This window comes from Eurytemora carolleeae, unplaced genomic scaffold, assembly GCF_000591075.1.
Source record: "Eurytemora carolleeae unplaced genomic scaffold, Eaff_2.0 scaffold5, whole genome shotgun sequence".
Classification (NCBI taxonomy): domain Eukaryota; kingdom Metazoa; phylum Arthropoda; class Copepoda; order Calanoida; family Temoridae; genus Eurytemora; species Eurytemora carolleeae.
The window spans coordinates 166697-183559 of NW_019396741.1; the positions used below are offsets into that span (position 1 = coordinate 166697).

General features: G+C 31.1%; 2 protein-coding genes across 2 annotated transcripts; both read left to right on the forward strand.

Moving 5' to 3' along the window:
* The first annotated feature begins 923 nt into the window (after positions 1–923).
* Positions 924–4243, forward strand: LOC111708059 (uncharacterized). Its single transcript, XM_023481310.1, has 5 exons — positions 924–1332; positions 1754–1861; positions 2001–2053; positions 3917–3964; positions 4190–4243. The coding sequence occupies exons 1-5, from the start codon at positions 972–974 to the stop codon at positions 4241–4243; spliced, it is 624 nt and encodes a 207-aa protein (XP_023337078.1). The 5' UTR covers positions 924–971.
* A 2749-nt stretch (positions 4244–6992) lies between these two features.
* On the forward strand, positions 6993–16863 carry LOC111708060 (stress response protein NST1). Its single transcript, XM_023481311.1, has 17 exons — positions 6993–7063; positions 7714–7763; positions 9238–9314; positions 9368–9445; positions 9614–9672; positions 10163–10259; positions 10453–10506; positions 10587–10683; positions 10802–10883; positions 11252–11285; positions 11399–11449; positions 11527–11640; positions 14381–14475; positions 14848–14909; positions 14967–15023; positions 15800–15873; positions 16542–16863. Exons 1-17 carry the CDS (start codon positions 6993–6995, stop codon positions 16623–16625), a joined length of 1236 nt encoding a protein of 411 aa, XP_023337079.1. The 3' UTR covers positions 16626–16863.

The following is a 16863-nucleotide window of genomic DNA, read 5'->3' on the forward strand; positions in this document are numbered from 1 at the left end:
TGGGTTATTGTTCCTTAGGCCGGTCCCGGGAGTAACGGTCTAGGGAATGTTTATGATCGTTCAAAATTTATTAATTTTGCTTCTAAAAAATGTAATTATTTTTAGATTATGAATACTCACCTCTCCGGGCTTACGAGGCTCCGAAAGCAGGATTTAGGTTTAAAACAGAAACGCTGAATTGATTACTAAATAAGGGGCTTACAGCATGCATGCAACGTTTTGATTAATAGATAAAATGTTTCATGTTCTGTCAAAAAAGCAGGTGTATGTTGTAGAGTAAATAGTCATACTTTTACCGATTTATTATTAATATATAATTCTTCTCAAGCATTCAATACTCAGCAGTCATTATTAGTGTAACAGTAACACTGACATGTCCATAAAGAAAGCAAATACCATAAAGCAGTCATACAATAACCATCATTTGATGTGTAAGCAAAAGCATACAACAGACTAAAAGCCGTTTTTATTGTAAAAAAAAAGAAATGCTTTTATCTTCAAAATTCTATTTTTTTCAAAATTCGAAATTCAAAACGTTTTACGTTAATTTTACTATAATGACTTCTATATTTCTATTTTGTCTTTGGTGTTAAACAACTTAACAAATTATGGAAGAAGACATTCTAAACTATTTATTCACCAACTGTCATGTTTCGTGGGACAACCTGTACCTGCACTATTTACACCAACGTTTCTCAGCTAACAGTTCAACGTTATCGTAATAAATTCCTAATATCATTTGAAACTAAACTACTTGTTTTACGATTCTTTTAACAACTTGAAAATTTACTATCCGTTCATCTTTGTAACCTGATAGTGAAGACCTTTGATTTTTTAACTTAAATTTTGTGATCTAAAACCGAATTTCTTGTTAGAAATTTTCAAGGTCTACGACATTGGGTAGCAAAGATATAAGGATTATAGAACCAGAGTTTGTGGCAAAGGCTCAATTCCTTTACCTTCAGTTAACTATGAATGGAGAACTGGTTCAACACGATTCCGCAAGCAGCACTGCAACAATTTCTACAACCGCTGAGGTTCATTCTGATAAACTAAATAAATTGGAGTCCACTGGAAACACAACTAAAGAAGCTCGGAGTATGGAATCAGATGGTTCAGAAGTTCGAAACTCTGATTTAGAAGTTGGGATTCCTGGTGTTGATGTTGGAAATGCTGATTCAGAAGTTGGGAATTGTGGTTCAGAAGTTGAAAATACTGGTCCAGAAGTTGGGAATTCTGATCCAGAAGTTGGGAATTCTGGTGGGAATGGTTTTACGGATCACAGTGCTATTATCTTTGAATCTCGAACAAAAGGAATTATGAAAGAATCAGGTTTTAATCTACATTTTTTCCTCTTTATTAGAGATTTTTAAACATTTATTTTTATGATCAAGTTCCAGAATAAAAAATCTAGAAGGATTCAAAGGTTGAATTTGGGGCAATGCTGAACAAATATTTCACTTTAAAAACGTCTTAAATGAATCCTGAAAATTTTTTCTACAATACTGCACTTTCAGCTCCTGATAAAATCATTTATTTTTGAAATTGAACTGACACCTAAGATGTCAGTAAATACAACTTTCAACGAACAAAAATTTAAAAAAAACATTAATTTTCAACTTAGTTAAACTGAAAATTTCATTATTTTTAGATTATTTTGACGAACAGATCAAAAAATTATAAAAGGGCCCAAATTTACATTTAGGACCTAAATCATTGTTTTTGCTATATCTGATTTGTTTCTTGTTTCTAGATAGAGCAGAACGGAAGGTTTATAGAAAACTTCTTGAATATTTTACTTCAAGAGAGAGTTCATTTCAGGCCGAAATGAGGCCTAGTAAACGTGGAAAAACTGCAAAAGGTAATTAAACCAAAGCATGTATTCCAATTTAAAAACAAGTGCTTTATAATTTTCAAATGGACAATTTAATACCTTTTCTTGAGCAAATGATATTGCCTAAAAAGAAAAAAGAAAATCTAAAATTAACTATTTAAATAAGATTCTGTAGAACCAGTGAAAAGCAGGATACCTGGAGAAGATGCCTGGACTACGGTAAAACATCTAATTATTTGAAATTTCAGCGTAATTTCAAGTAACCCTCCATGCAAGGTGGCAATACCGATTTACATCGGAACCCTTAAAACCTTTTTCTGATCAAGCATGACTAGACATCAATGTACTCCTTGCTAGTGTACACTCGCACAATGTACTCCTTGCTAGTGTACACTCGCGCGGCATCTCGGCCCTTACTTTCCTGTTGTCAAGAAGATATTGAATAGAACCAGGGAATAGGAATAAAGGGAAAGGAAAAACTAGTTCTTCAGCAGTCCAAAAACGTCACAGCAAAGTGTAAGGAAACTATCGCCCCCTCCTTCTATTCAATACCTCCTTGCCTGTTATAAACAAAAAGAAAATAGAATATAGATTAGAGTGAAATTCACTAGAAACAAGTATAAAACGGCCATTTTGTTGTACTGTTTCCATACTGCAGGTGTACTTCACATATTTGCGCTATATAACCTTTTGGGCCCTGGAACATCATTTTAAAAAAATCTAAAATTAATAATAAAAGAAAACCAAATTATGAAATAGGCTGGTTTCATAATTGACCAATGATCATTTCACATAGACTCTATGCCTTTCACTTTACACACGATGATTTTCCGTTTCAACTATAAATCAAATGATGTATGTTTTTATTCACCTAATTCATTTTATAAAGTTTATTTAACAGCTTTAAAAAATTCGAAATTGAAATGAATAGTCTAGGGAACATACTGTGTTAATGTACTCTACTGCATATAATTTGTGAACATTTACATGATTTGTACACTTAGAACTCCCTTTTAGGCTGAAAGGGACTTACAAAATTCATACCGAAGGATTGTCTAAATTCCACTCTAATATATATTCTATTCTGTTTGGTTATAAATAAAAATATCTACGAATCCTTGATCAAATATAGATTTAAAGGGTATTGTTGTAAATCGTACATGCCATTCTACAGATGGAAGGTCATTTAACCCTATTTACCCTGACGTCTATGTTTCATATCTGGTTCCCTCATGGAAGGGGTCAAATTGACCCCCCCCCCCCTCTATTTTGTTATCGTGATACAAGTCTATAACATTTGATATGTTTTTGGAAAGCTCTTGAGTTCTACTTCATTAATCTGCAACAAAAAAATGGCAATTTTGCAAAAATTCAAATATTTCTTGCGAAATCTAGTTATTAAGCAAAAAAATTGCAACATTATATACATTTTTGAAAAGCCCTTGGCCCAGCAAATTCAAATGTTAAAAATTTCTAAAACCTAAATGTTTATTCAAGAAAAACTGAAAATGTGCAAATTCCCTTCAAAGGCGTCTGTGCAAAAATCTGTGGAAAATGTTTTTGCTAAAATTATGCAATCTGGTTGCTTTTGTTATAGCTGCTTTCCAAAGAGCTATAAATGTTGAAATCCCATGATTGGAAGTAGGTCTAACTATAGATTTAGTCTGGTATTGGTAAATAAGGCATTTATGCCTGAGGACTTAGGCAGTAGATATAAAAGCCCAGCTTTTTGCCTTAGGTGATGGGCATGTGTTAGTTATACAAGTCAGAAAATGTCATTTTTTGAGTTATCGCAAAAAAACGATAGGAAGGGGGGGTCAAATTGATTAAAGATAGGGTTAATCCCCCCCCCCAGGGTAAATAGGGTTAAAATTACGCTAACAATATTTCCCTTCTTGTTCCAGATAAAGAAGGTAGAAATAGATCACAAGCATATCAGGGCTTTAAAGGAAACTTTAAACGTAAAAAAAGATTCTATGCCAGATATGTATCAGGTAATTCAAATCAATTTGACCAAAATTGTTCGCATTTTATATCATTTAACTGTAAATTTTGCCGGTAAAATTGAAGCCTATTTTTTAGGTTAAAATAGTGAATCCCAACATTTACATAGGATTAGATTTAACCAAGGTAAATATTCAAATATATATATGTGGAAGATATCGTCATTTTTCTAGCTTGAAACTTATTCAATTCCGACGATTTTCTTTCTCCTTTTTTGTATCAGAAATGCACAAGTAACTTTTAAGAGAAAAAAACAATTCAAAATAGTTAAAAAAAAGATGCCATATAAAAAATGAAGTATATATATAAATGTATAATTTCTTATCATTAAATTTCTGTTTTTTTTTCTAGAATAAGCCTGTTGTTACAGACAAAAACCCCCACTTAGAAGGTATAAGTCTTTGATCTCTTTTAAGATGATTTTTATGATTTTGACAAAGGACTAAATGTACGGGGTGAGTCAAAAACCAGGAATTACCAAAGTTTTTGGAAAAAAAAATTTTCGCAAAAAATAGATGGAAAAATTTATTTTTTAATCACAAATGAAAGAGATATGCTCTAAAAACCGCAAACAATTTTGAGGCAAAACTTGAATGCATTGTAAGTTTGAAAAATATTAGAATAAAACACTTTCCCATGAATGTTTCCAGACATTTAATGTTTTCCAAAAAAAACAAGTTTTGCGGATTTAAAACATTTTTTTGTCACATTTCAATGTTTTTATAAAATCGGAAACAAAAAAAAATGTTGAAATTCTTTTACTCGTACATACATTACATTAAACAGTCATGAAAAAAAAGAGATATTGCAACAAAAAATCAGTTCAAAAAGTGCTTAGTTTAAAGAATTTAAAATAATTTGTTACCCACAAATAATGAAACTTTAATTTTTGTGAAGACCTAAAACTCTTTGAATATAGCAGTACTAAGTTTCAATTCTGGTTTCGGCCTTAAAATTCAGCCACATCGACAGAGCTCGAGATATCAACAGTTTATCCTTAGAATTTACGGGTTAAAGTTTAATCCAAGGAATTGCCAGGACGTCAATAAAGATATAAAAAAGTAATAATAAAGCTCTTTGTTCATATAATATATATGTTAGCTACACATGGCCAAACGGGTGGGCTGAATTAGCTAACATTTTTTAGGGAACCCATGGGTGCCCGAGGGGTAACTAAGGTTAAAGAGTAGATTTTTTTTTAAATTTGAATTTTTTTCAAAAAGTGTTGCTACGGGTAACGCCGGGCACTTCAGTTGGTTAGTAATAATTCAAACAAACAACTTAAACTGAACGGGCAGGGGGATCTAGACGACCCGATTGAGCACGTTATCAACAGATTAAATATACAAAAGGTTTGACCTATGTTTAGGGTTGCAAGATGCTCACAAATGTATTTATCTACCCAGCTCTATGGAGAAAAATCAGTATCTTCCATCCTATCTTAGCCAAAATGTGATTTTTATTGTAAGTAATTATTCACATATACATACTGGGTCTTTTATCTTTTTCAATTAAAGAAGCTGATTACTTGACTCAAACTCTAATTTTTAATCTCTGTTTGCAAGCTAATGGTACGAACGTGTAACCCTTTTTATTTTAGTTTTTCACTAATTTTGTAAAGTTTGTTAGTTTTTTTCAGGTTTCAAAGTTTTAAGGATTTGAAAAAAGAATTTGAGGCCGGGTTTTTGATCCAAATATAATATTTTCTAGGAATTTTTAATAAACATATTTTTAATATTTTCAGGAGTTGCCCTCTGCCCCTCTGTTTGCCCCTGGTGTGGCCCCTGGTTTATTCCTCTACACTCCCAAACTAACAGGGGCATTTCAAACATTTATTTCTAAAAACATTTCGATAATATATTTAATGATAAAAATATGACTAAAAGAATAAGGGGATTATTTAGCATTTTTCGGAAGAAAAATTTCGCATATTCTTAAGTTTTCTAAAATACAGTTTTTAATCTTAATGTATTCCCCCTTGCTATTATAAAAATTAGTTGCAACGCTTTTAAGGATTAATTCACTCCCAAAATCGAGAAAAAAAAACAATCGATCTTCGAAATTATTTGCATCTGTTATTTTTCATCCTAGTTTTAAAAGTATGCTTAACAAAATAAACCCTGTCGCAAAAATATCAAAATTATCAAATGCCAAATGATCAAATGTCTAATTATGGAATACAAACGCAGGACGTTTCAATTAGGTCTACAAGCTAGAAATGTAAACAAATCAGAGAAAATTCATAACAACGGATCGTTCTGCATTGTTCATCTAAAAACTGGTTAAATGTCGACAACAAAGAGAAAATATAGAGGAGACTATAAGAGATAAGGAAAGAGAATAAAAGAGATAAGAGAACAGAAGAGTAGAGAAGAGAAGAAAAGAGATAAGAGAACAGAAGAGTAGAGAAGAGAAGAAAAGAGATAAGAGAACAGAAGATTAGAGAAGAGAAGAAAAGAGATAAGAGAACAGAAGATTAGAGAAGAGAAGAAAAGAGATAAGAGAACAGAAGATTAGAGAAGGGAAGAAAAGAGATAAGAGAACAGAAGAGTAGAGAAGAGAAGAAAAGAAAAGAAAAGATAAGAAAAAAGAGAAGAAAAAAGAAGAAAAAAGAAGAGAAGAAAAAAGAAGAGAAGAAAAAAGGAGAGAAGAGAAAGAAGAAAGAGAGAGCTTACATTTTACAGACGTTTAATCATAAAAATATGTTTAAGAATACCTTAAACTTTAAAATAAACTTTATTGTAAAATTTTATGATATTTTTGAAAAAATAGAAGTCCAAACTGTTTCGCGTACATTTTTCTGAGCATTTAAAGATTTTTGATCATTTGGCATTTGATATTCTGATATTTTTGCGCATTTAACAAATGTTGTCTGCCTGTTTTGTGCTTACAAAATGACCAGAATTGTCTAACTATGAAACAAAACCAGATTACCTTCTTAGTCCTTACTTATCTATTATTTTTTAAATCATGAAGTAAAATTTTAGTTTTTTCTAGGTTTAAATGAACAATTTTTATTCCGAAGACTAGGGTTGAAAAAAATGAAAAAAATGTAAACTATTATGTCCTTGTTACATTTAAGATTACAACTTTTAACTACTTTAAAAATTGACTTTACAAAATAAATATTTTTATCTAATATGAGCGGATTTAAATGTTTAAAAGTTTAGGTTGTAATATATTTGTAGCTCATGATCCACAACTTCATAAATACTGGGTTTTAAGGTAAAAAAAAACATACAAAAACATGCAAAATTACGATAAAGGTTGATTTTGAAAAAGTGTCTTTCTCATTTTGTTAAGAGATAGAAAAAAAATAAAAAATCGTCCAGTACTTCTTCAAAACTAAACATTTGTGAAACTATTTCAAAATAATGGCTAATCCTAATAAAAGATTTAAGAACTAAAATGCCGTGTTGACCAGAATGTAGGTACTTTTGAGAAACACCTAAGGAAAGCCAATGTAACCTGTCACGAAGACAACTTAGATCTGATCAAAAATAAATATTTGTTTTTTTGGTGAATTTTTTCTATCTCTTGACAAAAAGAAAAAAGACACATTGTATAGTATACTCTTTCTTTATGAAATTATGAATTCTGTGTTACTAGTATGTACAATGTACATGATATATTCACACACAAAGATATACATACATTTTTTAATGCATGGTGTAGTTCAAATTTATTTAGGAAATTTTTAACTAAATAGTGTTATGCAAACAACATGCAAAATTATGCTAAATAGTCGACATTAATTTTTACTCGTGCATAACAAATTTAACATTTAATCGTTATTGAATCCTTTAATATATAAAAGAAGAAGTGATTTTTTTTTGTAGATATTTTAGCATTTTAAAATATTTTCCATATTTTAGGATAAGCGGGAAAAATGCAGTTGTTCCGCCGGAATTAGAAAAAGACAAGGGTAGGATATGGTTTGAATATCACACAACTCATTTTTTATTAATTTTTTAATTTTTTTATTAATAAATCTATATTCTTTATGTTTTTAACATTCATTTTTGAATGCCAAAAATGCTATTAACAAAATTTTAAAAAGACCAGTGAATTTTTTTCTTTGACTGTTGTATCTTCTTTTTTGCTTATCATACATCTGTTTTCTGTTCCTCTCTTTTATTCTTATTCTAATCCCTTCTAGACAAGAGAACATTTTGAAACATATTTCTGATTTTCTTTCTCCCTAATATTACGCATATTTCTATTTGTTTTCCATGCAGAGGTGTCAAATTTCTCTGACAAGTTTTGTTGAAGAATGAGGATGAAACTTTTTCATCCAGCTATTGTTCATATGTATTATATATATTCTTACAGGTTGGAAAAATAAAAGTCACTGCTAAGCGGTTTTTGAAAATTCTGAAGATGCATTGTCAGAATTTCACATTAATAATGACATTAATAATGGGATAAGGAAGGTTAGGCAAGGAGTGAATATTTTCGACAAAAGAATTCTTGATTCTTGTAAGTTCATCTTAGACAGCACTTCAGAATACGGCCTGGTCTACAGCAATCTTTTCCTCGCAGCCGGCAGAGTATAAACGGGTATCATAGCGTATGGTGCACAACCTATCAGGATTCTACTTTCTATGTTTCAATTTTCCTTGTTATTGGCAAGAGGGAGTGGGAAGAGAAGCATAGAGAAACCCCTCCTTCTCAGTACTTTTATTTTCTTTTTTCCCAAGTAGGATGTATTGCCATTTTTTATTCCACAGAGGGTTCTGCTCAGCTGCAAGAAATTGGAGAGAGTTGTATAACAACCTGACTGTTCTGAAGCTCCCTTGATGCTTGCGTTCAAAAATGAAATATTGATTGTAGTTCCGTTTTTTCTTTTCCAATTGTGTGCAGGGGCGTATATACTCTCCTAGCTAAAGTTTCTCTAGTTTAGTAATAGCTAAGTTCATCAGAAAAAAACTTAGAAATCATGAAGCTAACTTTTTTTTACTTCATAACTTCAAACAAAATATTCATTTCTTTGAAATACTTTCTATAGGTTCGATATTGAAAACAATATTGTCTAACATTTTTATAATATGCCAAAAACGAGTTTTCAGAAAAATCATCGAAATTGATAAAAATATTCCATTCAAGTTAAAAAAGGTTGTTTAATAATTTTTTTTACCAAAAAATCCATTTTTATTAAATTAAAGTGGTTTCATTCAATCAAGATTCAAGAACCATAAGACTCTATTTTAGATAAAATAATAATATTTATTAATTCAACAAAATAATTATATAATCTTCAATCAAAATGTTAAGGTAGATACTCACCACAAACACTTAATCCCAATGTCTTTGCAACCTTGAGGTTTGATATTAAAAACTGACTTTTTGTGATTTTGCATTTTTGAAATATAGTTTTCCGAGACATTTTCTATTTTTAGAGCTTGAGGCCAAGGAAGAAGAAGAGAAAGAAAAACAACTTCAAAAAGAACCAACAACGGATGAAAAGCTTTCAGCGGTAATTGAAGACATTTTTTCATTATATTTTATGTATTAAATATTTCTTTTTAGCTGGAGAAAAAGTTGATGAAATTGCCGAGAGCAAGCACAGAAATAGGAAAGCTGAAGAAAGAAATTGAAAATTTAAAGGTATCTGATTGTATTTGTAGAATTTACAAAAATAAGATTTTTTTATGATTATAAAGGGACAATTAACGTTATTTACTTCTCATTTGGATAATAGGCTAATATCATTTCCAACATTTTTAAAGACATTGGGTCACTGAAAAATTGCGTTAATTACTCGACCTTTCATAGGTTCTGAAGAATCAGGAGAAGATATCGGAATTAAAAGAAAATTTGTCAATTTTACCCAGGTAAACTAGATACATTGAAAAAAAAAAAACAAGTTATGAACGAAAAACTGCAAAATTCAAATTTGATCAACTTTGGGTTTCATCACTGTGACTATTTGATAATGTGCTGTAAACCCTCCAACTTTGATAATGTAAATGCACTCAACTTTTTATAAATTTTTCCTTTCTATACATGTCTAGGGCTACAAAAAAGCAAAAGCGTGTTAGTACAGTAACATTAAAGCCTAAGGTGTTGGAACATTCCAAAGTCCACCCAGTCTTAAAAATTGATGTAACTTTCCAGCAGGCGTGATCTATTTTACCCTTCTGTGTCTGAATTTAATGAAATTAAGCCACGTCTGAAATCCCCCAAAAACCACTTTTAATTGACCACTGGCTGAAATCTTGAAAAATTTAATACAAATTTAAGTGGAACCAACCATATTTGAGCCCTGGCTTAAATTTAAACCGCGGCTTAAATTCTTTAAATTCGGCGTCCGGTTTTCTTTAGATATAGTGAAGAATCTGCCCGCTTAAAACTGTTACTAGAAGAACTTGAGATGAAAGAGAAGAAACGAAAAGAGGAGGAAGAGGCAAGGAGGAAAAAGGTTTGTTATTGGTGTACATGAAAAAAAATCTTTAATGGCTGGGTATCATTTTTAAACACAAGCAGTGGCATGGCGTGGCTTAGCCCTTCCCCTAAACCCAGGACTCTGTTTACGCCCCTAAACCCTAATTTTGTACTATTTATTTCACTATTCTATTCTGATTTTCTATATGATAATCTTAATATTGTTAAAGGAAGAGGAGTTACTAGCGTCCAAGAAGAAAGTCAAACTGGAAAAAGAAAAGAAGGTTATACCAACAGCAACAGAACGGAAATCTCTTTTAAATTCAATAATTCCGTTTTATGCAGAGTAAATATATGTTTTTAGGAGAGTATAACAAAAAGTGTTATCCAAGAAAAATTAGAGAAGGTTAAAGCTAAGAAGGAAATGATGGAACAGGCTGAGATTGAGAAAGTTCAGTCAGGTTGATATTTTGCAAATACATTTATGGGGGTCTATAATAAAAGAGAATCTTCTATCATTTTAGCTGTTCTAACAAAACAAAGTATTCTCTGTAGTGAACAAACCATGTGTTCTTTTAGTGTTGGGAGGACGACATCAGAATTGTGCGGGGCATGGTGCGCAAGCCCATGGAAAGGAATCTGTAACCTCTCTCATCTCAAGGTTAGAATAAATTGCAGGACGTACAGAGATTAGAATGTCAGTTATGATATACAATATTGTTACAATTGAGACATTATTTTAGATTCATTCTTTGTTTTTGAATTTAAGAGTGTAACAAGGGAGGGGTGGCTGCTCCCCCTCTATCACTCCCCTTCGATATTGCAAAGAAAAATAAAATGTGGCCATGTATACTGCAAAAAAGAAATATTAAATGCAAACCAAAAGATATTTTCTTTACAAGAGATCACAAAGAGTCAACATTAAAAGCCTTAATTCAACCCTTCCTGTGAATTAAGCATAAAAGAAACAACAAAATGAAACATGAATCAAAAGTAAACTTGATAATTATTATTTCAATTTTTATTTAGAAAATCCTCTGCAAATCCCAGTAAGGGTGTAAAGGTAAGGTATTTTTCCAATTTCAATGCTCCTCATTTTAAATTTGTTGAACACAATATAAAATAATTAGTTTATTTTGATTTTAGAATATTTGTTTAAAAATATAATTTTTTCAGGAATTAGATGAACAGTGGGGTAGAAAAATTAGCAACATGAAATTGCCAAAGGTTCTACAATATCTAAAAAATCTAAAAATAAAGAGAATACATATTAAATTGTAAATAATTTATTTCAATCATTCTAGAACATAGCAAAACATAGATGCGAAGACAAGGGAATTAAGAAAAAGTCCTGGGCTGTCCAGTTTAAAGAGTTCAGGGCATTTGGAGAATGTGTTCTAGATTATTTAAGATCCCAGGTAAAAATAAAAGTTTTATTGAATTACAAAATTACATAAAAAAGAAAAATAAATTTAGTGTTCAGACCTATTGAAACATAGAACTTAGCTTCTGGCTCACAAAATTCAGAACATTATCATCAAAGATTATCAAAAGGATTGGCAAAACAAATATTATTATTCTGATAACACTAGACATTAAGACTATGGAGCTCTCTGAAGTATTTCTGTCATAATTTATGATCGTGTTGATCAAACAGAAAAATGTTACTAAAGTCATTACAAGAGAAATTGTAGAGGATCTTAAAAAGAACTCCTTCAATGGTTTGATCACCATTTTCTGAAATTCAACTGAATCATCTTTTAAGATAATCTTGACTGGTAATTTGTTCACCCCTTTTTGGTCAGGGATTTCTTTTGTAGAAACTTGTTGTACTGAAGTTCTGCGCTTTGTTGGCCTTCGAACTACCTGAATTAAAATGTCCCCAGTTGACCAGGATCTCTTTAGCTTGAAAGTTTTGTGTCTTAGACTGGACCCTGCAATGTATGGTTGAAGGGGTTTATGCTGTTGAACCTCTTTTTGTGATTTGACCTTTGTAGATGGAGCCATGCATTTGACTTTCTTTAACAATCTCAATACATAGATTATGGTTTTGATTACTTCCATAAGAGTTGAAAGGAATAACAGGATTGCAGCAAACCGGATCTGATAGCATTCCAAATGCTCATTGCTGCTGTTTGATGTTACATTAAATGTCTGTGTTTGAATTCCAAATTCACTTATAATTTGATCCCCATCTGCAGATGCATAGTATTTTGAGTGTGTTAGCAAACATCTTATATGATTGAGTAGAAAATCTGATACAAATATCACTGCCACAAACACCACTGAGAATATTAAGCTAGTATTCCGACTTATGCCTTGGTAGAAACCTGGAAATGCAATCAGAACTAGTCGTGCAGCAGAAAGCATAACCAATGATGCACAAAAGCAACATGCCAAAGGCTTGGGATTTAGCAAATACTTGGATATTTCTAGATTGTACGCATAGAATGTGCTTAACCCTTCTTGGTTAATATTTGTCATCAAGCTTAGTGTATAATATTCTAAAAGTGCTGCCTCTACAGTTAGCAAGAACTGAATAGAGAGTCCGTCGAGAATATTTTTTTGTGTTAGACCAGCCAGGAAAACTTGGAAAATTACACAGGCTGTAAAGGAAAACATTAAGCCTACTGTATCAACAGTTAATCTGTACAGGTTTGGATTCTTCGGAACATACGTCACAAAACAACCATATGCTGCTAGGAGTAAACTTGTGCCTAAGGTTTTTAAATTCATCATTTTCTTGTTGCCTTTTGAGCTGAATGAAAAAAAGTGATAGTCTGCAGCTCAACTTACATTGAATAAATCAAGTATTTTTCTTGAAGCAATGATCGCTTTTTTATAACTTGTTTTGAATTGTTTCAAAAAATAGTGTTGTATGTAGAGACTTTCTCTCTTCTCTAATAGACCGAGCAGGTTCAAGAGCTGCATAATTTAATTTAATTGGCTTCTCTGTTGTGAAACCACATCTTTCAATTGCTTAGCAACTGGTGAGGTTTTCTTCTTTTTTCCTCTCACTTCAGATTCTTATTGATCCATCACTATAATACCTTGAAAACCAGCCATTATTTATTATTTTAATATTAAAATTGAGGACAAATTTAAAGAATTTAAACTGCCAAAAAACGATTCCAATTGATGGGCCCCTCAGTAGGATTACAGCGGGGGTTAGTCATTTTCTCAAAATTATGAAAGGTTCCATCACTGTTGATGCACTCAATTCTATGCTCTAGACTGAGAAAAATATTTGATGCACAGTAATAATAAATTGGATTAAATGCATACATTTTCTCAATTACATCTCTTGTGATCTTTGGACATATTTAAAGTGCAATGCATATTGTATACCATAGGAATATTGAGTATGGATTGACTTTTATTGCAAAATGACAACTTTCAATTCCATCTGAACAATGGAGCTCAGAAGATTGAAGAGTTGAAAAGTGTATGTTTAAACTTTACTGCAGTCTAATGTTACAGCTCATGGACTGTAGTTTTATTGTAAACAATAAAATACTGATGAAACAGGGCTTGTAATTTCTTTGCAGAGCTCGCAGAGCGAAGCATGCAATTTAAAAGATTCAGCTCGGGTTGTAATTCCTTAAACCCAGCTAAAAGACCCAATCTTAGACTCAACTCTGACAACAGCTTGTGAAGTTGTGACACCTGATTGACAAATAGAATATTCAACCGGTTTTTTGAACTCAACTCTGTGGAAAATAATTTGCAACTTGAATCCGAAATCTTTAGTTGTAAATAAGGCCCAATGACATCTTAGACCTGAGTCGTATTTTGTTGAACTTTTTAAATCACCGACTCAACAAAGATTATCTTGAACAACCAATTGCTGGAAACTGATGGCATCGTAGCTTCTAATAATTACTTTCAGAGATGTCATGCTCGGTTTAAATAGACAACAATGTAGCAATGAGAGAAATAAACGGACTTTATATATACTGAATCTAGCAATACAAAGTTCAAATATCTACTTGAAATCTAACATGGAAATTACAGATATATTTGGTTTGGTTCTCAGAGCTTCCGGAATGTAAAGACGATATTCCAGGGTCTCCACAACAGACCCTTTATTTTGTCTATGAATAATAATACATATATATATATATATATATATATATATATATATATATATATGAGTAGGGGATGAATGCCCACTTTATTCTACGAGTAGCAACTGATAGGGACTGGGCCGCTGATGTTAGAACTCAGCAATACTGGCTCGACGAAACAAACAGGTTTAATTTTGGAACCCATATTGTAGGTCACTAACGGTCATTTTCAATACATCTTTTTCTACTGCGGGATAACAATTTTAAATTATCATTACATCAATGGATTCTATTAGAACTATAACGATAAGAAGAAAATCTTTTGCCATACATTTTTCGGAATTTTAAAATCATTTTGCAATTGGATTGGAGTCATTATTTAAATAGTTAATAAGCAGGCTTGCACTTCTAACATCAAATACTTCAACTTTGGTTTGAATCGCTATTTCTGTTTTTTTAAAGTTTTCTAATGTTTTGACAAACATTATTAACAAAAAATCATTTTCTTTTAAATTTTGCACAGAAATGTTTGATTTTACAGTTTTTGTTTTGTTTAAGGGTAGGGAAGTGTAACCATTATATGTATAGAGGAGAGGCAATATTTTTTGCAAAATTTGATGGTAATTTTTTTAACTTAATAAATAAAAACTTTTTATACAACTTCGTTTTTCTTTTAGAGGGAAATTGGAAGTTTGGAATTAAGGACTTAAATCTAGCCAGAGGACTAGGGCAAGGTTTAAGTATACTTACTCTTTAACTCTTTAGATGAATCAAGATGAAAAAAAATGTAATACTAACTTAAAACCTTATAATCAAATCAAACTAGCTGAAGTGCCCGGCGTTGCATATGGGCCGATAAAAAAAAAATTTTAATTTAAAAAAAATCTGATTTTTAAAGAATAAAAATCGATTAAAAAATAAATCGATTTTTTTAGCCTATGTTACTCCCTATGCAATAGGAACCCATGGGTTCCCTCAAAAAATTGCATTCCATTCGGTCCAGCTGTTTTTCCGGCTATAACTAACATATAAATATATATGTATATAAACATATATATTCATCTGTTTTTTTGATTGAATAATAATTGAATATAAATATATATTATACAGATTTGAATTATTATGATAAAAGGTTTAAAATGTTTTTGAAATGTTAGGATTTAAGATTTTGGGAGCCTACATGGCCGAATTTAAGTTGATTCTTGAAGCCCAGAGAAAATAATCATGCTAAATCATTATGTTATAATAATAATAACAGTAGGGTTCAGTTGTGAAGGTTGTTTATAGGAACCAAAAACTGTTAAGATAAAATAATCTTTTTGTATATTTTTAAGGTTTGGTAAATATACATTATACGAATCATGTTTTCTTTTGTTTTGTGATGCAGTATAATGTAAATATTTTTCATAAATGAATGCTGTTTGATTAAAAAAAAATATTGCTTGATTAAAAAAATATTTACTCCGATTTTAGGGAAACGTGGTTTTATTTTAATATCTGACAATTCTAGGGGGTAAATATCCTTTAGAGGGAAAAGATTTTTTCCACGCTAGTAATTGTGATACTCATCATATTTATCATCAGGTAAATAGAAAGTTGGGGCCATTTTTGCAAGTGTTACATGAGGAAAAGGACTCAGAAATGAGGGATGTGATATAGATATAAAAGCATTAGATTAAAATCATCAAATGGCATGTGTTGAAAATATTTTATACATTTCCTTCTCCACTTTCACGTTCATTTTTTTTAAATTGACTTAAAGGGACTGTAAGTGTAATTTCAAATGACCCTCCATGCAAAGATATTAATGCATGATTTACAACTGTACCCTTAAACACCAATTCGACTGATCAAATTTGGGGGAGTCTCATTAAACACTTTGTTTGCAAGATGTTTTAACTTTTGAAAACATTAATATATTCACTTTCTAGAATATGCTGCAGAAGATAAAATATTTTCTTTCGAATTTAGGACACTGTTTTTAATATGAAATATTATGTCAAATTTCGCAAGTATATGTCAAATTTTGCATCAGCTGTGTTGAGGTCAAACTGTACACCGCGTTTTAAATGGATTCAAGTGGTTTTTAAAATAATTAAACAAAGAGTTTTCTTTACTCAATGAACAGTCAAAGGATTAATGAGTTATACTTCTATCAGGCGTTGTCCTCTTGGCATGGAGGGTCACTTGAAATGACGATACTTACAGTCCCTTTAATAGAATTTCTATTGGTAAAAGGTTTGTGTTTTCAGGCAATGATGAAAGGTTCCAAGGCTGTAGAAAGACATGGAACGCATAGCCATGGAACTGCTGAGATATCCGGAATTCATAATTAAATAGACAGAAGTAAAAATTTATGAAATAAATGTTTTATTAAAATTTTCTGTTTTGACATTAATTGATAAACACAGCTCTATCACAATACTTAAGTTTTTTTTACTCTGTTACTCTGGATTAGCTGGTTTCCAGGGAACAAAAACTTCACAAAAAATTGCGAAAATATTTGTTCCTATTTTAAAACTTTTTTGCGCAATATAGTATTTTTCCGCGAAAATTAATTAAATGAAAAAATGC

Excerpts from the sequence above, each read along its gene's own strand:
- LOC111708059 (XM_023481310.1), top strand. The coding sequence starts at position 972 with ATGAATGGAGAACTGGTTCAACACGATTCCGCAAGCAGCACTGCAACA. Across the intron at positions 2,054-3,916 it reads GAGAAGATGCCTGGACTACG|GTTAAAATAGTGAATCCCAA; the intron begins GTAAAACATCTA and ends CCTATTTTTTAG. Across the intron at positions 3,965-4,189 it reads TAGGATTAGATTTAACCAAG|AATAAGCCTGTTGTTACAGA; the intron begins GTAAATATTCAA and ends TTTTTTTTCTAG.
- LOC111708060 (XM_023481311.1), top strand. The coding sequence starts at position 6,993 with ATGTTTAAAAGTTTAGGTTGTAATATATTTGTAGCTCATGATCCACAA. Across the intron at positions 10,260-10,452 it reads AAGAGGCAAGGAGGAAAAAG|GAAGAGGAGTTACTAGCGTC; the intron begins GTTTGTTATTGG and ends ATATTGTTAAAG. Across the intron at positions 10,884-11,251 it reads GTAACCTCTCTCATCTCAAG|AAAATCCTCTGCAAATCCCA; the intron begins GTTAGAATAAAT and ends ATTTTTATTTAG.